The following is a 21,023-nucleotide window of genomic DNA, read 5'->3' on the forward strand; positions in this document are numbered from 1 at the left end:
TACCTTAAGGCGAAATTCACACGTTTTGCGCGCGTCGCAGTTTTGTGTGTCATCAGTGAATGGTGCGTGGCTGCGTGATTTTCACGCATATGCCATCCTTATGACACGCAGTTTCCATGCTTAGAAACTGCAACGAATGTGGTGCTTTTTTTCTTCCTTCATTTATTTAACAACTGTAGCGCGAATCACGCGCAACACACGGAAGTGCTTCCGTGTGCTGTGTGCGATTTTCACGCACCCATTGACTTCAATGGCTGCCTGATGCGCGAAAAACGCCCAAGTATAGGACATGTCGTGACTTTTACGCAGCGGACACACGCTGCGTGAAAATCACGGAATGTCTGGACGGCCCCATTGACTAACATAGGTCCGTGCGGACGTGAACTACGCTCGTGTAAGTAAGGCCTAAGTGTTATTCTATGTAAACACAATAAGGCCGGATTCACACGAGCGTGTGCGTTTTGCGCACGCAAAAAATGCGGCGTTTTGCGCGTGCAAAAGGCACTTAGCAGCTCCGTGTGTCATCCCCATATGATGCGCGGCTGCGTGCTTTTCGCGCAGCCGCCATCATTATGACACTCCATTTGGATGCTGTTGCGCGAATCACGCGCGTCCCACGGAAGTGCTTCCGTGTGGTGCGCGTGATTTTCACGCATCCATTGACTTCAATGGGTGCGTGATGCGCGAACAACGCACAAAGAACGGACATGTCGTGACTTTTACGCAGCGGACTCACGCTGCGTAAAAATCACGCAACTGTCTGCACGGCCCCATAGACTAATATAGGTCCGTGCGACGCGCGTGAAAATCACGCGCGTTGCACGGACGTATATCCTGTTCGTCTGAATAAGCCCTAAGGATGTTTGCTCTAAACATCCCACAGACAAAATTCCCAAATTTTAACCTTTTTTTGACCGGTCGAAATAGAGAGATTAAATAAATAATATTCTCGTTAAGGCCTCCTTTACATACAGATTTATTTTTTGGCAATTTAGAAATTTATCATAAAAAAGGCTTCTAAAAACGCAAGTGTTATTAAAATGTAGCATGTTTTTTATGGCGTTTTCATTTTAGTGTCATTTTATACATGCTTTTTTATGGAGTCCCATAGAGCCAATGGGAAAAACACCTAAGAAAAACCGCTAGACTCCGAGCATGCTGCGTTTGAAAAAAACGCCACTGACCACAAAATTTCCTCAAAAACACCAGAAACCAAAACGCAGTTGTGTGTAGTGCATTTTAGATTTCATTATAATCTTTAATGTAACATCTGACCGCAATAAGGAAAGCGTATAAAGAAATGCAGTTAAAAACGTAATTCAAGTGCCACGAAAAATGCAGAAAAACGCAGCAAAATGCTGGGTGTGTGAATCCAGCTTCAGGGTGCTTTCACACATAGCGTTTTTTTATTTAAAAAAAGCAAATTTTTTTATATTAATTTTTCCCCCCAAAGATACTGCGGCCAGCTGAAAGCTAATAGTGAAATAAAAACAAATTAAAAAAACACAACAAACAATGTTTTTATTTGTGATGATTTCTTTTTCATTTTTTCTTCAGTTTTGTTGCGTTTTTTGGGTCCATGTCATTTTTTCAAAACTCAACGTGCTCTAGGTTTTTTGGGAAAAAACAAATGCTAAAAATTTTCTGCATAAAAAAACGCCAAACAAAATACACTTGTAAAAAAACAAATGAAATTCATGGCCTTTTTACAAGACAAAAAAAAAGCCAAAGGCCCGCTGCACATGTAGCGGATTCATACAGATTTTCCATCTGGATTTACGGGCAAAAATATCTGTTGCAGGCAAGTAAATTGAGATATAAAAAAATCTCATCCACATGCTGCCGAACATTTTCTGCATGGAAATCAGAGCATGCTCATTCTGTTTCGGATGTTTACTGCGGGACGCACTCTTTTCAATGTAGAAGGGGTGAAATTCAGCGCAAAATTCACACATAACACTTGCTGATTTGACTGCATAAGCGTTGTGGAATCCGGTCTTAGGCCACGTTTACACCAGGTGATTACGCTGCGTAAAAGTACACAGCGCATCTGCCCTGGAACCTGCAGGGAATTCCGGCTGAAGAGCCAACTGGGGTTCAGTTTTTCGGGCGGAAAACAGTGGTTAAAAAAGAAGCTTATACTTCCCCCGGTCTCCGTAGTCATGGAGACGTGTCCCTCTGTTGTCCGTGCAGCCCGGCCTCCTAGGATGGTGTTTCATCCCAAGTGACCGCTGCAGCCTGTGATTGGCCGCTGCAGTCACATGGGCTGAAACGTCATCCCGGGAGGCTGATCTGGACGGTAAACAGAGGGATGCGTCGCTATGACTATGGAGACCGGGGGAAGTATGAGGGAACATTCAGACGTGGTGTAATTGCTGTTGAATTCCGCTGCGGACAGTCCGTAGTGGAATTCTGCAGCAGACGTATTTTACATTTCTTTCTATACATTTTTAGGAAACTTAAAATAAAATGGGAAAACATGCAACAGAAAAGCAGCGATTCCGAAGCATAAATTGACATGCTGCGGATTAAAAAAACTCACCGCAGGTCAATTTATGAACTGTTTTTCTGCAGCGGTCACATGGGATGAAAAATCATCCCAGGAGGCCGGACTGCAGGAAGAAGGAGATCGTTCTGGGTAAGTGATTTTTTTTTTCTTGAGTTGCGATTTTTGTGGAGGTATCGCTGCGATTCTGCCTCAAAAGTCCCAACACGTGGCTTTCTGTTGCGGTGTTGCAACAGAAAAGCAACGAAAGCACAGCATAAATTGGCATGCTACGGATTTAAATTCTGCACCGCAGGTCAATTTATTAACCTGAGGTTTTTTTCTGCAGCGTGGGTCTGAGAGGGTCTTAATCTCATACACTTTGCTGCTGCTGTAATTGCTGCGGAATTTCCGCACAGAATTCCGTTGCGGAAATTCAGCAGCATTTACACTAAGGCTGGGTTCACACAACCTATTTTCAGGCGTAAACGAGGCCTTTTACGCCTCTAATTACGTCTGAAAATACGGCTCCAATACGTCAGCAAACATCTGCCCATTCATTTGAATGGGTTTGCCGATGTACTGTGCCGACGACCTGTAATTTTCGCTGTCAAAAGGGGGCGCGTAAAATAACAGCCTCGGCAACGAAGTGCAGGACACTTCTTGAGACGTAATTTGAGCCGTTTTTCATTGATTCGAATGAAGAACAGCTCCAAATTACGGCCGTCAATGATGCCTCGTAAAATGGGAGTACGAGCAATTACATCTGAAATTACGGAGCTGTTTTCTCCTGAAAACAGCTCCGTCATTTCAGACGTAAATGCAGTTATCGTGTGCACATACCCTAAGTGGGATCCCAGCCTTCTGGTACCAAAATTATTAGAAACAATTGGATAAAATCCTTTGAATGGCTAGGTGATTTATTTATTTATTTTTAAAATTTTGAGCAAATTACATTGGCCTAAAAATGTCAGTCATGTGTTTTCCTGAAATAAGAAAAATAAATAAAATACAGAAAGATCAGAAAAGAGAGAAAAAAATATATATAGAGCAGTAGAATTCAAATATAGTAAATAGTAACCTTTGGATACTGTGCGGTTCATCATTTCTGAAAATTTCTATAAAATTTTTATTTATTATTTTTTTTATAATCATCGTAGATTAATGGCTCCCCCACCACCATTTTGATCTGTTACTTTTTCCTTACCAAAGCTGCTTCATTACAATGTCTTTATTTTTTCCTATGTTTCTTACTTGAAGGAAATACCATTCTACTATGCTTTTACATCTAGTCTCTCAGTTTTGCTTAAAGGCTTTGTACACCTTTTGAGTGGCATTTTTTCTTTTAAATAAACAGGTCAGTCAGTGTGATTGGTGCAACTTTATAAATTCTCTATACAAAGCTCAGCGGGAGAGATGGGTTCAGTGTTAACTGGTCCTGCGCGTCTCTGACAAGCATGATCCATCTGTAATCTATTACAACTAAGTTATGAACAGGATTTAGTGAACGATACAGCTGCTCTGTATAGAGAATACAGAGCAGCTGTATCTAAAAAAGTAAAAATAATTGTTAATTTTATCTATTTATAAAGTTGCACCAAAAAAAATTCCATTCAAAGGTTTACGTAGCCTTTAGGGTAGGAACACACACAGCGCGTTCAGGACGGATACGCTGCGGAGGAATGCAGTCTGAAAAACCGCACCATATTGTGGTGCATTTCCGCTGCCGAAAGTAGTGCTGGGAAAAAAAAAACAACGTTCATACTTCCCTCTCTTCTGTGCGTAGTCCGGCCTCCTGGGATGGCGTTGCAGGTCATGTGACCGCTGCAGCCTGTAATTGGCTGCAGCGGTCACATGGGATGAAACGTCCTCCCAGGAGGCCGGACTGGAGAAGAAGCGGTGAACTTCTGGGTAAGTATAATTTTTTTTTTTTTACTTGCGATTTTTGCGGCAAAATCGCTGTAATTCCGCTGCAAATGTTGCAACACACACCACTTTGTTGCGGGTTTAAGCACCCCATTGAATAAAATGGGGAAAACCCGCAACACAAGAGCAGCGATTCCATAGCATTAACTGACATGCTGCGGCTGACAAAACCGCACCACAGGTCAATTTATGTGCGTTATTTTCGGCGGCTTTTCCGCAATGAAATCTGTTGCGGAAGATCCGCAATGTTTAGGCCTAGTGTGTTCCTAGCCTAAAGGAGTGAATTCCTAATAAGTGTGGCACATTGTAAATGAACCATGTGTGTTGTGTGAAGTGAATAGAAGTACAGGGTCGGGACTTTGTATTAGGCCTCATGCACACGACCGTAGTGTTTTTCTGGTCCGCAAATTCCAGGACCGTGTTCCGTGAAATGTCATCCGCAGTTCATCCGTATGTCCTCCGCAGTTCATCCGTATGTAATCCGCAAAATGCGGATGAAAAATAAAAAGCCTAGGTAAAACATGATGACGACAGAACTCATTCCCGGTCGTCGCCTAGCAACACTTCCGCAAATCCGCAAAACTGCGGATGACACACGGCGGTGTATCCGCAATTTCCACGGGCCCATTGACTTCTATTGGCATGTCCGCACCGCATTTGCGGCCCATAATAGGACATGTCCGTAGTTTCTGCGGCACGGATGTGCGGACATGCGGAGAGCCGTGAAAACACGGATAGTGTGTATGGGCCCATAGAAATGAATGGGTCCGCAATTTACCCGTGGATTTGCGGTTGAATTGCGGACGCAAAAACACGGTCGTGTGCATGAGGCCTTAGGCCTTAGGCCTCATGCACACGACCGTGTTTTTGCGTCCGCAATTCAACCGCAAATCCACGGGTAAATTGCGGACCCATTCATTTCTATGGGCCCATACACACTATCCGTGTTTTCACGGCTCTCCGCATGTCCGCACATCCGTGCCGCAGAAACTACGGACATGTCCTATTATGGGCCGCAAATGCGGTGCGGACATGCCAATAGAAGTCAATGGGCCCGTGGAAATTGCGGATACACCGCCGTGTGTCATCCGCAGTTTTGCGGATTTGCGGAAGTGTTGCTAGGCGACGACCGGGAATGAGTTCTGTCGTCATCATGTTTTACCTAGGCTTTTTATTTTTCATCCGCATTTTGCGGATTACATACGGATGAACTGCGGAGGACATACGGATGAACTGCGGATGACATTTCACGGAACACGGTCCTGGAATTTGCGGACCAGAAAAACACTACGGTCGTGTGCATGAGGCCTTACTATAAATGTCACATCATTTCTAGAGATGCTCTCAAGTCCCACTACTGGATGGAACAATGTTGAGACCATCTGAATTTTGTATATATTTGGCATGGAAATTTTATTGTTTAAAATATTTGACAAGTCTTTGCACAAAGGAGAGCAGAGGCCGAATGTTTAAAGTGGAGAATAAAACAATGATTTGGCAGGAGAGAGCAGATGAATGACCAAAGAACCGAAAACATGACGCAAATAGACAATGAGCTGCTTCCTTGTGTTTTTTTCCCTGTGAAATTTTGGAAGTCTTCTATATATATATATATAATAAATGTATTTAGAATCTAAAAATTCCGCTTTTGGACAGTTGGGTTATTAGAGTGGGCTATTTTTGCCACTTTTTTGCTCGAATAACATTGGTTATTGATTATTTAGCTTGGGTTAATGCACATGGCCATATTTCAGCTTCTTGCTGGTACAAGGTTGTGCAAAGGTGCAATATGGCACCGCTTGAAATCTATGGGGCCACACTATTATCTTGGCTTCCTACAGAGAACCCTAGAAAAAGATGATGGCATGTTGCATCAGAATCTGCTGTATTTTATAGGTGTTCTCCCCTAGATGTATTACATTCTAGGGAGAATACTCTCGAAATGCAGTACTCTATGGAGGTGCCATATGGCGACACAAAGTACTTACTGCTCCTTAGTATAAAGCTGTAGGGGCACCGTGTGCCTCTGTGTAGGCTCTATGTACGTGGCTCTGTCATGTGCAAGGATCCTAAATGAGTGTATGGTCATTTTTTGCAACAATTGTAGTGTTTAACTAATTTATGCCAACGGTTCCAACAATGAGACAATGCAAAAATGACATTGTCTTTTTTTTATAGCTATGACCACAATGACTTCCATGGGAAATTCTTGCTGGTAGTAGAAAATATATTTTGCATGTGTGACTATTGGACAAATGTTCCAAAATGGAAAAAATTTTCATCTGATCTGCAGAAAGTCTTTGTGTTTATGCCAAACATAAAACAGATCTAGGAGATTGTGCAGCTGACTGACTGGACACATTCCAATCCAGGTGAATCAGAAGTGATGTAGTAGGATAGAAAGCCGGGTCATGCCACACGTTTCATGCTGTGATGCAAGTCCTCATCAACCAAATCAAGAAATCAACATGTCTCTGGCCGCATGGAGCCTTGCCAGATAGAAACCTCAACTTGTGAGTTACGATGCCCATGACACAAAGGCTATGTGCACACGATAAGTGTCTTTTATGTCTGAAAAGACAGACTGTTTTCAGGAGAAAACAGCTGTGTCGTTTCAGACGTAAAAGCTCCTCCACGTATTATGCGAGGCGTCTTTGACGCTCGTAAATCTTGAGCTGCTCTTCATTGACTTCAATGAAGAACGGCTCAAATTACATTGCAAAGAAGTGTCCTGCACTTCTTTGCCGAGGCAGTCAATTTACGCGTCGTCGTTTGACAGTTGTCAAACGACGAAGCGTAAATGACAGGTCGTCTGCACAGTACATAGGCAAACCCATTCATATGAATGGGCAGATGTTTGCAGACGTATTGGAGCCCTATTTTCAGACGTAAAACGAGGCATAATATGCCTCGTTTACGTCTGAAAATAGGTCGTGTGAACCCAGCCAAACCCTACAGGGATCTGAATTTTATCTATCTACTTATTTGTACTTTTCATGACAAGATCGCAAACTTTGAGCTGTGATTTTTTTTTTATTACCCACCATCCCACTTTTTGTTTACTTTGAATTAACATAATATGGGCATGTTGATGGTAAAGGCTAAAAAGAGACTGTTAAACTTTGATTACCCTTTTACAGATTTCAGCGTCCTCCTCTTTGCCCTTGATGCACACTATCCACTGTAATCTCCGTCCTGTATCTCCAGATCCTGTGTGGAGCAGCTGCCCTGGGCAAGTCCACCTGTTCTGCAGCTAAGATTGGAGAGCAGGAGGTCTGGCGTGTCAGTGCTGTTTGACAGGCTGCCCATGGTGTGGGTGGAAAGGGGGATGGAAAGCTGTCGGGAGACAGAGGTGTGGCAAAAACCAAACCATTCTGTCCACCCTGATCTACTTGCATTTTATTCAAATTTTTTTAAATTTTTTTTTTGCATTTTAACTCGCAAATTGTCTTATATTGAAAGTGTTTTTTTTTTAAATAAAAATGTGTATTAGAAATAATAAACTTTGTAAATACATTTTATTAAAAATAGTTTTCACATTTTGAGATACAGCTGCTTTGTATTCTCTATACAGAGCAGTTGTATCGTTCGCTATTCACTGAATCCGTCAGTCCCGCGGACCTGATGGCTTCAGTGAGAGCGGGTCCTTCGTGTCTCTGACACGCAGGATCCACCTGTAAACTATAACATCTAAGTTATGAAGTGTATAGAGAATACAGAGCAGCTGTATCTAAAAAAGTAAAAATAATTTTTAATGAAATGTATTTACAAAGTTTATTAACACACACTACTAATACACATGTTTAAAAAACAAAACAAAACAAAAACACTTTTAAACATTTACATAGCCTTTAAACCACTCACATGAAGTCACTTCAAACTTGAAGCTCCTGGGCTCCTATGCAAAATCTGTAACAGGCTCCCCCACCTAACATGTGCCATTTTTAATACTGGTGTCTTCTTAGGGTATGTTCACACGGCCTATTTACGGACGTAAATCGGGCGTTTTTGCCCCGAATTACGTCTGAAAATAGCGCCTCAATAGCGCTGACAAACATCTGCCCATTGAAAGCAATGGGCAGACGTTTGTCTGTTCACACGAGGCGTATATTTACGCGCCGCTGTCAAATGACGGCGCGTAACTAGACGCCCGCGTCAAAGAAGTGACCTGTCACTTCTTTGGCCGTAATTGGAGCCGCTATTCATTGACTCCAATGAATAGCAGCGCTAATTACGGCCGTAATTGACGCGGCGTTCAAGCGCCTGCACATGCCGGTACGGCTGAAATTACGGGGATGTTTTCAGGCTGAAACATCCCCGTAATTTCAGCCGTTACGGACCCCCGCCGTGTGAACATACCCTTATATGGCGAAGGGGCCTTGAGATCCCTGCAGGTACCTGCATGTGACTGCACCCCCTAAAGCATATATTCATAATAGCCCCAACTCCATTAAAAGACATGGTGGAAAAAAATGGTGGAAAATAAATAAAAGTTGTCACATTCCTGCTCCTTTAACTAACATTTCTGAAAAATGTGATTTAAAGGAAAACGTTAGACAAAGCTTTAAGGCTAGGATCACACAGCATTTTTTACTCTGATTTTTGAACCAAGCACGGGAGTGGACACAAAAAAAGGAGAAGCATAAGTTTTTTCTTAATACCTTTCTTTCCTTATGGAAGGAAACTGAAAACTGAGCCAAAAACGGAATAAAAACTGTGCAGGGCCCGAAAGGGTGCGGCTTGACACAGAGATTTAAAGAAGGCCAAAAAGAGAATGCTTGTTTTATGCTCCACCCCTCCTTTTTTGGCCCTGCACTAGGCACAGTACTGTATATCAGTTTTGCCCAGAGTATTACGTGAATCCTTTCCGGACCTGTCGTTGTATATGGATCATTGCACCTATATCATTTATTTAGCTACTGCCTGTTGGCAGATACGTTGACAGAATTTAATAATGAGTTGAGTAGGAGCCATGACAGCTATGATGTTTCAAATGGATCCCAACAAATCCTGATGAATCCTTTTGACTTTTAATGGAGTCTGTTAGGGTTTCTGGTATTTTTTTTACGGCAAGAATAGCGTCAAAAATACGGGAACAGAGACTAAATACTGCTTCTTGAGTTCTCTTCTTCTGTGAAGGTGTTCGATATAACCAAGAGATGGATGAATTGCATTTTGATTTCTAGGGAAAGTTGTGTAATAACCAATATGGCCAAAGGAGTTTTCATCTAGCTTTGTGGGATGTATCATTGCATAAATAGGGGATTTCTTTTCAGATGTCTAGAAGAGCTGGGTGGCCATCCTTGTTATAGTGGTGGCCATATTAGACCTATTTCTCTTTTTAGGAAAGCTTAGTGATTTCCAATACTCCAAACCATTAGAGCAGGAAACTAGAAAACCCTGATTCCGTTGAGTTCTGTCACTGTAATATTATAAATACCTGTTCACACTACAAAATGCCTGTTTACATTGAGCTTAGATGACAGGAATGCTTTAAAATCCTCGTTCTTAGAGGTTTGGCTGAAGTTCAGGGTTTTATTTTGGTAAATAAGTGTATGGTAACCTGCAGCATGGCGGCGTCATGATAATATAACTGTGAAAGTCACCTGTACCCTGCAGAATTCCAGCTATTTATTCTGCATTCCTCCTTCCAATGCTTTCTCTTTCAGTTAGTCGGGGAAAATGGTTGGCTTATTTCGCACAGTCATGATTATGGTAGTCTGATATTTTGTTCTAGTGTCAACAGCAAAGCTCAATGAATATTCCTTTAGTACGAAAAAACGAGTGCTACCAAAGATGGCGGGGAACCTATAGCAACCAATCACATTTCATCTCTCTGTTTCAGGTAGATTGAGAAATAAATATATTTGTGATGCCTGTGGTAAATTCCGCCATGGTCCTAAGTACAATATAAGTACAAACTAATTACCAGGGACTCTGCTATGTGCAAATAAAGTTGGGGCTCCGTGCTCAAGTTTGGTATGGAGATTGTGGCATTAGCGACATGCGGATGAGATCAATGTTTGACCATGTGGTAAAAGTTGCAGAAGAATTCTAACATGACTTGAATGAGCGTATGTTCACACGCAGTGTTTTCAGGTGTATTTCGGGGCATTTACGACCTCGAAAAACGCCTGAAAAAACGGAAGCTGAAATGCGTACAAACATCTGCCCATTGAAATCAATAGGAAAAACAGCATTTAGTTCATATTGGGTGTATTTTTACGCCTCTGTTTTAAAAAACGGAGCGTAAAAAGATGCTCCGTAAAAAGAAGTGCATGTCACTTATTGAGGCGTTTTTAGGAGCTGATTTTCCATTGAACACTATGGAAAACACCTCAAAAACGCCTCAAAGAAGCCTGAAAAGAAGCCTCAAATGAAGCTCCAAATTAAAAGAAGCCTCATTTTCAGCTTCGAAAACGCCTTCAAATCAGAGGCTGTTTTCTCTGAAAACAGCCCGTATTTTCAGACGTTTAGGCTATGTTCACACGGAGTATTTTGGGGGAGGAATATCTGCCTCAAAGCTCCAAACGGAATTTTGAGGCAGATATTCCTCCCCCAAAATACTCCGTGTGAATAGCAATGATCGCGCCGTTTTTCGCCCGCGGCCATTGAGCGCCGCGGGCAGAAAACACGCTTTCTCCTGCCTCCCATTGAAGTCAATGGGAGGTCGGAGGCGGAAGCGCCCGAAGATAGGGCATGGCGCTTCTTTTTCCCGCGAGGCAGTTTTACTGCTCGCGGGAAAAAGACGCCGACGCCTCCCATTGAAATCAATGGGAGGCGTTCTCGGGGAGTTTCTGCCGAGTTTTGCGACGCGGTTTCCGCGTCAATAAACTCGGCAAAAGACCCCGTGTGAACATAGCCTTTTTGTTCACACTGAGTTTTTTGCAGGCGGAATTTCTGCCTCAAAATTCCATTTGGAAGTTTGAGGCAGATTTTCCTATCCCTGCACGCCGATTTTCGCTGCGTTTTTCGCTGCGTTTTACGCCCGCGGCCATTGAGCATCGTGGGCATAAAACGCCGCAAAATACGCTTTCTCTGCATTCCATTTAAGTCAATGGGAGGTCAGAGGCATAAACGCCCGAAGATAGGGCATGTCCCTTCTTTCTCCCGCGTGGTGGTTTTACCGCTTTCCTATTGAAATCAATGGGAGGCATTTTCGGGCCGTTTTTGACGAGTTTTGCGGCGCGGTTTCAGCGTCAAAAAACTTGGCAAAGAACTATGTGTGAACATAGCCTTATTGTGATCAGCAATATTGAGGTCACACATTAATAATGGTAATGTCAATTTTTTTTCCCATCCAGAAGATGCCTTGGCGTCCTGGCTTAAAATGTATGATGTTGTTCACAGCAACCAATCTAATTTTATATTACTATGGAAGGTTGGAATATGAAAACTACAACCTGATCAGTTTCTATGGGCAACTACTCCATTTTTGCGTTACAATATTACATTGTTTGTTTTTTTTAAATCCCCCACTACTCTGTCTTGATACTACCATTTTATATAAACTAGTATTCTATATTGTATATTCCTTTTACAGCTAGAGTTGTAACATTTTCTTTCTCAACAGCTCAATCCAGAGTAATGCAATGTATTAACTTCTTCATTTTTTAATCGCAGCATGTGGCAGCATTGTACTTGCGTTACCCTGTGGGGTTTTATTTATTTTTTTAATTGAAGCCTCCTCTCAGGTTGGGTTGCAGAATGCTTTACTTAGAAAATTATTTATTGTTTTAATTTTTTGGGGTGGGGCTCCACAAAACTATTTACCGTCACAAACTTTTTCACTTCTTCTCATCTTTTTCATACAGTGCATCATCCAATATGAAAACTTTGCTTTCCATTTTTAGGGAATTTTCACTGCGTGTAAATAACATTGATGGAGGTTCAGGAGCTGGGACCACAACTGGGACCATAATATGGTCCAGAATTTGTTCAATCAAAAACAGCTATGCTGAAGAGGAACAATCCCAACTGAATGGTTCTGCTCTCTCCCCTTTACGTGAATTCAGCCGGTTGATTTACTAGGAACTGGTGATGGTTGCTCCTAGATATTGACCAATGACTGCCTCCATTGTATGTCATGGCCTCACGTAAAAAAATATATACCGTTTCAAGGGTCCAATAGTTGATCCGATGCCCATAATGTGAACCTTGCGTCTCTCTTAAATCTGAATGTCAGAACTAAATAAAGTTTTCATTGAGGGCCAAGTGGACAGCAGTCAGATTCGCAAAAGTTTTTTTTTTTCAATCAAGCCCATTATATGAAATGCATTCACTCATTTCCTTGGTATCAGTAGCACTTTTAACAGCTCTTAAAACGGTATCTGTGCTGTGCTAGAAGGGTTGCTGTGCCCCGTCCCTGCTAGCGGCTCCAATGACATGGGCTCATTTCACACCTGCTGCAGTCTGGCAGCTTGACAGACCCACTCGATGTGGCTAAGGTCAACCTGTCCTTGTATTCCAAGAACCTACCCACCAACAGGAAGAAGTATGCCTGTCCTGTGGTATTGTGAGTGTGGGACACTGATGTTGAAGAAACTTTTTTTTTCTCCCATAGTACATGGCTGTAAGCGCAGCAGCTAATTACAGTAAAGTAATAATGACTGTAATAACCATTGATAATATGCAACGTCCCCTGAAGATCTGTTAAAGGCCAAGTAAAGAACCATTTACTTCATTTATAAAAACTAGTGCCGACAAAAAGTAAAAGTATTGTCCATAGCAATAACCAATCGGATCCCTGCTCCCATCCGCGCTCGACATACGACCTCTAATGTGGTTGGGACAGGCATCACCAGCTACTTTTTGCCTGTTCTTGTTTTCATAGATGAAGTCTACTGTCTTTTTAAAGGTGTTAGTAGTGTGTGTAAACCATAAATACATGTATTTACTCTAATATCTAAAATATAATTCTCTTTGTGAGATTAAGTAATATAAAATGCAATGTAATTTTGTCTTGCATATCATATAGGAAGTATTTTGGGCTGTCTGCCCTGTGCAATAGGTTGACACTAAACTTTCCACTATATGTTTCCGCTTTCCAGATAGTTCAACAATAGGAAATTAAGGGTAGGGGGTGCTTATGACCTAAGGGTTACACCACTCTTCCCACATACAGAGGCTGGAAAGGGTGGGTAGACAAGCTTTGGTCTCTACTGTTGTTGGTAAGGGAGGCTGGTAGTGTTTATCAGCACCCAGAGGGGGATATATATATATACACCACTGCAAGATCCAGTATTGTGAAAATTGATCCCGAAATAGATCAGCCGGATCGGTTAATGTACTGTTTGTTTTTAGTGTTCATCCGCTTTACATATGTATAGTCTTTATGAGGTGTTGTACACGTTAAACAGAGGTTGAACTCATCCTCTTGGACAGATGAAATTCTTCACGTGTGCTTAGAATGTCTCACCTGTGTGCTTGCAATATTCCACTAGGATTTATTTGAGTACTTAAATGTCAGCCTGTATAAGGGAGCAATGTGTTCATAAAGTTACTGTAAATTGCTCAACAATTGATATATTAATATACAACATATGGAAAAATGCAACGTCGGAGCCTTAGCTGTTCAGGCCTGATATTCACTGGTTGGATCTGGTCACCTGTTTGCACAATGGTCCAACTGCTGTCGGTGGTAGGATCATCCAATTTGTGCCCTTTTATATTCAAGCACAGGGTTATCTGGTCCACCCAAACACCGGGAAACCGCCTAAAGCTTTAGCCCTCAGATTTCAAAGGTACATACAATATCAATGAAATCCAAACACTTTAATGGGATTGGAATGAAACAGATGTCTTTACCAATTTTTAGACCCTCTCGCCCTGCAGTGTATCATGGACTGTTTGTTCTTTTGCCTGTTTCAAAAGGAAATTTTATCCTGTATCCTAAATTTAGATTGGGAAGGTGTTTTAAAAAATAAATAAAAATAAACCATTTTTCTTTGCAAAGATTTCCCCGATGAGTGTTTGGGTTTCCCACAATAACTATTTTTATTAGTCTACCTAGGCCTACATGGCCCTACCATCACCCATCATTATACTGGCCTGTGAATTTTGGCTAGGATAAGCCCATTGATTTATTTCCCATTGCTTATATGGCACCGGCATATTCACTCCTTATGGCAGAGGTCCTGATACAACCCACCCTCACATGTAACACATGGTCTTGAGCCACACTAGGTATTAAAAAAGGAAAAGTCTATCCAAGACATGACAGAAACACATGGCACTTACCCTAGTATTAACTGGTAGATATACAGTTTTGATTCTCATGCCAAGTTTTGGTAATACAAAGACCATTAGGTGATATTAGGGTACAATAGTATTAACAGTTGCCACCAACTGGGGAGCCACTTGGAGGGGACCCAAGAGCCAGTAACACTGCCTTAGAGAAAAATGTACTGATAATTTAATCAGGATTTTGGACATTGAACTTCAGAATACTGTTAAATTATATGATTATTATTCAATTTACTTATGTTTATATGTGAATTTCACTATATTCCATAAGTATATTTATTCCCTATAAGGCCACGTTCACATAACAGCCACATAAATGTATTATAGAGAGTGAAGTATTAGGCTTTCATACATTTCATTTCCTGAGCTGATTTCAGTGAAGTAATTTCTCTTATATATAAAATCCTATATTTAAGTGTTATTATGAATTCATATTATTTTTAAGACTGAAGGTTACTATTACACCGCCCGATGTGGGTCGTGTAAACGAGCGCCGATCAAAAAGACAGCTCGTTGATCGGCGCTCGCAATGCTTGGATATGTATAGGGACGAGTGCTCGTTAATCCAATCGCTCGTCCCTGTACATTTTCATCATGTCGGCAGCACATCTCCCTGTTTACACAGGGAGATGCACTGCCAACGACAATGATTTTTAATCCTGCATAAAAGAGCAGATCAGCCAATGAGCAAGCGTTTGCTCGTTCATCGGCCGATCGATGCCTTATTTAAACAGGGCAATGATTAGGAATGAGCGTTTATATGAATGCGCGTTTGCCTGATCATTGGCCCGTGTAAAAGGGCCGTAAATATCTTCTAAAAAAAAACAGTTATTTAGAACCAAAAGTTTTTCCCCCAAAGAAAACACTAACAATACATAAGGAAGGTCTATTTACTATTCAGGACTGATTTCGAAGCAGTTAAAGAGGCTCTGTCACCAGATTTTGCAACCCCTATCTGCTATTGCAGCAGATAGGCGCTGCAATGTAGATTACAGTAACGTTTTTATTTTAAAAAAACGAGCATTTTTGGCCAAGTTATGACCATTTTTGTAGTTATGCAAATGAGGCTTGCAAAAGTCCAAGTGGGTGTGTTTAAAAGTAAAAGTCCAAGTGGGCGTGTATTATGTGCGTACATCGGGGCGTTTTTAATACTTTCACTAGCTGGGCGCTCTGATGAGAAGTAACATCCTCTTCTCTTCAGAACGCCCAGCTTGTGACAGTGCAGATCTGTGACGTCACTCACAGGTCCTGCATCGTGACGGCCACATCGGCACCAGAGGCTACAGTTGATTCTGCAGCAGCATCAGCGTTTGCAGGTAAGTCGATCTTACCTGCAAACGCTGATGCTGCTGCAGAATCAACTGTAGCCTCTGGTGCCGATGTGGCCGTCACGATGCAGGACCTGTGAGTGACGTCACAGATCTGCACTGTCACAAGCTGGGCGTTCTGAAGAGAAGAGGATGTTACTTCTCTTCACAGCGCCCAGCTAGTGAAAGTATTAAAAACGCCCCGATGTACGCACATAATACACGCCCACTTGGACTTTTACTTTTAAACACACCCACTTGGACTTTTGCAAGCCTCATTTGCATAATTACAAAAATGGTCATAACTTGGCCAAAAATGCTCGTTTTTTAAAAATAAAAACGTTACTGTAATCTACATTGCAGCGCCTATCTGCTGCAATAGCAGATAGGGGTTGCAAAATCTGGTGACAGAGCCTCTTTAAGCTAAATAAACTTTTTAACCAAACTTGTCAGACAGCCCAAGCTTCTCATTAAATCCTGGTTAAAAATTAACATCACAATGTTATTGTGTGGCCAGATGAGTCTGCTGTAAATGAACTTGTAGACAGCTTGGTTTTGCAACTCTTGTCTTGCTTATTACTTCATATTAGATCCAGGAGTTTGTTTACAAGTTAAATCTGTAGTAACTGGTGGTAAAAGATGTCCAGGATACTGCAATATCAAATACCTCTGAGGTGTACAAAGATGGAGACGTACTAGTATGGAGCTCATGTATCAAATCAAATATTCAATTCAAAAATATCACAGCAAATCCTGCACAAAAACAACCAAACCAGTGTGACAAAAAGTGGTACTTCACAACAAAATCAAGAATAACCACAGGTTTATTACTTATCTCCTGCTCTCCAACAGGCACTACATATTTCAATATAAATTCTTAGCTTTTTTTTCAGAGCCTTGCAAGCATTGTAACACTGAAGGGAGGAGAAAAGGAGGATATAGCAAAAGGAACCTTTGGGGAACTCGAGTTTTCCTGTTCTGTATAAACATACATATGTCTCATATCTATCTATCTATATCTATCTATCTATCTATCTATCTATCTATCTATCTCTATCTATCTATCTATCTATCTATCTATCTATATTTATATATGTGTGTATATATATATATATATATATATATATATATATATATATATATACATATATATATATATATGAAGATTTGTGTCCCTAAAGACGGGAAGTTATTTTAGTCTAAAAAACGTTTTGCTTAATAATATCTAAAGCAGTATCTATACACACACCTTGCTCTAGAAATGTAAACAAGACCATCTACTGGAAGTTTTTTCTTTCTTGTACATGGTTGCCATGTTTGTCTGGGTTGTGGAACGTTGATTGGCGCCACATCACATGTACTTCTATGGAGATCTATATCCCCAAAAGCACCCATGCATTTTTGTTGTATAATCCATAGTTCCTACTCCTTTTCTTCCAGTTTAACATTTTGTTCATTTTGTTGGGTGTTCTTATTTGACAATAGATTGAGTTTATACCAAGCGCTGAGTAGTGGAACAATTGCTGGAGAAGTCAACATATATATTATGTAAAGAGGCTCTGTCACCATAAGTGCCCTATCTCCTACATAATCTGATTAGCGCTGTAACGTAGATAACAGTGGTTTTTATTTTGAAAAATTATCATTTTTGAGCAAGTTATGAGAAATGTTAGATTTATGCTAATTAGTTTCTTAATAGACAACTGGGCGTGTTTTTACTTTTGACCAAGTCGGCGTTGTACAGAGGAGTGTCTGACGCTGACCAATCAGTGACCAATCAGCGTCATACACTTGTCATTGTTCCAGCCCAGCTTCTTTCACTGCACAGCGTGTTTCTTGAATGTGATAGTTTTTATCCACCGACAAATATTAGTTGCAATGCATTTGTGGTCATGTTTCAGGGATTTTTTCAAAAACTTCTAGCATTTCATGTGTCGTCTGATGAGAGAATGGATCTTAAAGCTTGTCATCGAGCGTCTTCCAGTCTGCTGGATGTTCCGATATTTTCCATTAACTAGGTGTTTTCTGGGGAACCCCTACTGTCATACTGTACATTGCATGGACAACACACACACAGAGACCTCAAAGTTTAATCTATACTGCTGTATGTCATAACATAGTCACCATAGGGACATTTTTGGTGGTTATGGGGTCAAATATTAATATAACTCTCCTTTTGTTTTGCAGCATTTGCTGACGGCTCTTTAGCAAGGTGGGGCTTGGAGGAGCCTCTCCTTTCCCTCCTATTCCAAACATGGACCCCAACGGGTGGAGTGAAGCTGGCAGCCCAGCTGAGAGCACAGGGGATTTGGGAGATTCCATGGAGAAGAGTCTAGACAATGATGCAGAAGGTGTGTGGAGTCCAGACATAGAACAGAGCTTCCAGGAGGCACTGGCTATATACCCGCCATGCGGGAGACGCAAGATTATCTTATCTGATGAAGGCAAGATGTATGGTGAGTTTTAATACTCTAGAAGCACCCAATTATATAATGACCTTGTATTTAATGACCAAATATTAACATTATGTCCCTTCTTGTGGTTTTGTATAACTTTTTTGATAAACCTAAAAGCAACTATTTACATTTTTAGCAGATACACTGTACTTTAGTATATTCAAAGGATATTCTGTAAGCCTTCTCAATAGTAGTATTAATTATGTAGGGATGTTACACAAGATGTTAAACAGTCCATAGTTATCTACTATGTGATTTATGCATTGATTGAGCTGCACTACTACGTACCTCCAAACATTTGAATCCCAAATCTCGGGACATTTCCAGCCCACTCCTGTTCCACCTGAGAAAACCCCCCAAAAAGAAAGATCACACCCCTTTAAATGCAAATCAGCAAAAGCCACGCCTTTTGTGACTTTATTGGCTGAACAGTCCTGCAAAAATTGGTCTGCAGGCAGGTATGCTACTATACAGTTGCCATATTTGATTGTTGTAAAAATGTTTTTGTCTTTAAAATACCTTCAACATCAGATTTACGAATTCAATAGGTCTTTAGAATTTTCTCGTATGACATAAGACTAAATAACAATATGCTGTGGTAGCCCCACTTTACATGCTCAGTGTATGTAAACCTGGGTAGATATTTTTAATCTACTATATATTCCAAAGTCTTACTAAGGCTTTGTTCACATCTGCATCAGGGTCCCGTTCTGACGTTCCGTCGGAGCTTCTCGTCAGTACGGGAAACCATGGGTTTCCGTTTGCATCCCCATTGTTTTCAATGGTTAGGGATCTGGTGCCAATGGTTTCCATTTGTCTCAGTTGTTCAAGGGTTCCGTAGTTTTGACTGAATCAATACCGTAGTCGACAACGCTATTTATTCCGTCAAAACGACGGAACACTTGCACAACTGAGACAAACGGAAACCATACGTGATCCGTCACCATTGCAATCAATGGTGATGCAAACGGTAACCTAAGGTTTCCGTTTGTTTCAGTCAGGGTCCCTTTCTGACAGGGAGCTCCGACGAAATTGAAGAACGGTACCCTGACGCAGATGTGAACGAAGCCTAACAGATTTTCTCAGTAGACCAAAGCTGGCAACACAATCTTGATTTCCTGTTATAAAGCCCAGCAGTTTGGCTTTTATTTTATTTTTCTATTTACTGTTCCTTTAACTCCTGTGAAGGCATGCTGGAAATTTTATGGTTGGAGAGCTTTAGATTGCTTACTATAGATTTGCATTAATATGAGGCAACTTGCATACTAAATATGCCCTCATGTGTGGCATTAAAAGAAACACTGGAAGGCTGTATTCACACGAGCATGTTCGGTCCGTAAAGGACGGAACGTATTTTGGCCGCAAGTCCCGGACCGAACACACTGCAGGGAGCCGGGATCCTAGCACCATAGTTACAGTATGTACGACGCTAGGAGTCCCTGCCTCGCTGTGGGACAACTGTCCCGTACTGTAATCATGTTTTCAGTACAGGACAGTAGTTCCATGGAGAGGCAGGGACTCCTAGCGTCGTACATAACTATGATGCTAGGAGCCCGGCTCCCTGCAGTGTGTTCGGTCCGGGACTTGCGGCCCAAATACGTTCCGTCCTTTACGGACCGAACATGAACGTGTGAATCTGGCTTAATTCGCAATTTCTTGAGATCACTAATGGCCATACTGGCAAGTGGAGCTCGTAAATTACCACATCTGACTTGTATGGGTTTGCAAACATAATCACCATAGAGCGCTGAATTTTTTTGAGATGTGGCTCTATATGGTCAAAATTTTTATCCTTGCCTGCAGGCAGTGTTGGATTCTAGGACTGTACCTTGGCATTTAGTAGTAAGGCATAAGTGATTTCAGAAGGCCATTTTCTGAATGACTCGTTGTTCATGGTTGGTTTGTGACGGTTGTTGTAATTTCTGACGACATTGCCATAATTTAAAATTACGAGTCGTTGATCGATCTCTGCTTTGATTTGTGGCTTGTTTTTGGCTACTATTGATGGCATGTAGATTTGTAGTTTGGCATAAATGACTTTCCAAGGACTGCACCCGACTACGACAGGAAAAAATCTAACACGATCTACTCTTTGGTCACACTCATTCGTGCAATGAAAAGGGACCAACGGTTGGCAGAAAAATGGTCTAAACCGGCCTATTTGTCTGTCCAAAATGTCTAGCGTATGGCCAGCTATACTAATTATTGGTGTTATCAGACATGTAGAAGTGAACAATATGATTTTCTGGAATTCTGTCCACGTGCTTCACATTATAAAATAATTATAAAGCCTTATTTCAAAGCCTTGTAGATGAGCTAAGAACGAGAGCCATGTCCAGAGTCTGGACAACTAGAGGAACGCTCAATGGAAGCTGAAGAATGCATGCACATTAATGGTTTACAATTGGCAGCCCTGCCATGCTTTTGTTCTCCCGTAACAAGGACATTGCTGTGTCCTCTCCACAAACAGCTGATCTCGGCTTCAGGCAGTGGAATCCCAATGTGAAACAGGTTTTTTAGTGAAATCCTTTAAACTTTCATTTTTATAAATTTACCATCTGAGCAACTTCAAAAGTTTCTTGAATGTGATTGTTTTTGTCCACC

General features: G+C 41.3%; 1 protein-coding gene across 3 annotated transcripts in view; it reads left to right on the forward strand.

Annotated features, from left to right (window-relative positions):
* TEAD2 (TEA domain transcription factor 2) overlaps window positions 1–21,023 on the forward strand; it is an 84,061-nt gene that overhangs the window by 20,685 nt on the left and 42,353 nt on the right. For all 3 annotated transcript variants that reach the window (XM_075839873.1, XM_075839875.1, XM_075839874.1), the window contains exon 2: window positions 18,151–18,419. In XM_075839873.1, the coding sequence (XP_075695988.1) occupies window positions 18,218–18,419 (202 nt within the window). In that variant the 5' untranslated portion in view covers window positions 18,151–18,217. The remainder of the gene's footprint in view (window positions 1–18,150; window positions 18,420–21,023) is intronic.

Source organism: Rhinoderma darwinii, chromosome 10 (assembly GCF_050947455.1).
Source record: "Rhinoderma darwinii isolate aRhiDar2 chromosome 10, aRhiDar2.hap1, whole genome shotgun sequence".
NCBI lineage: Eukaryota > Metazoa > Chordata > Amphibia > Anura > Rhinodermatidae > Rhinoderma > Rhinoderma darwinii.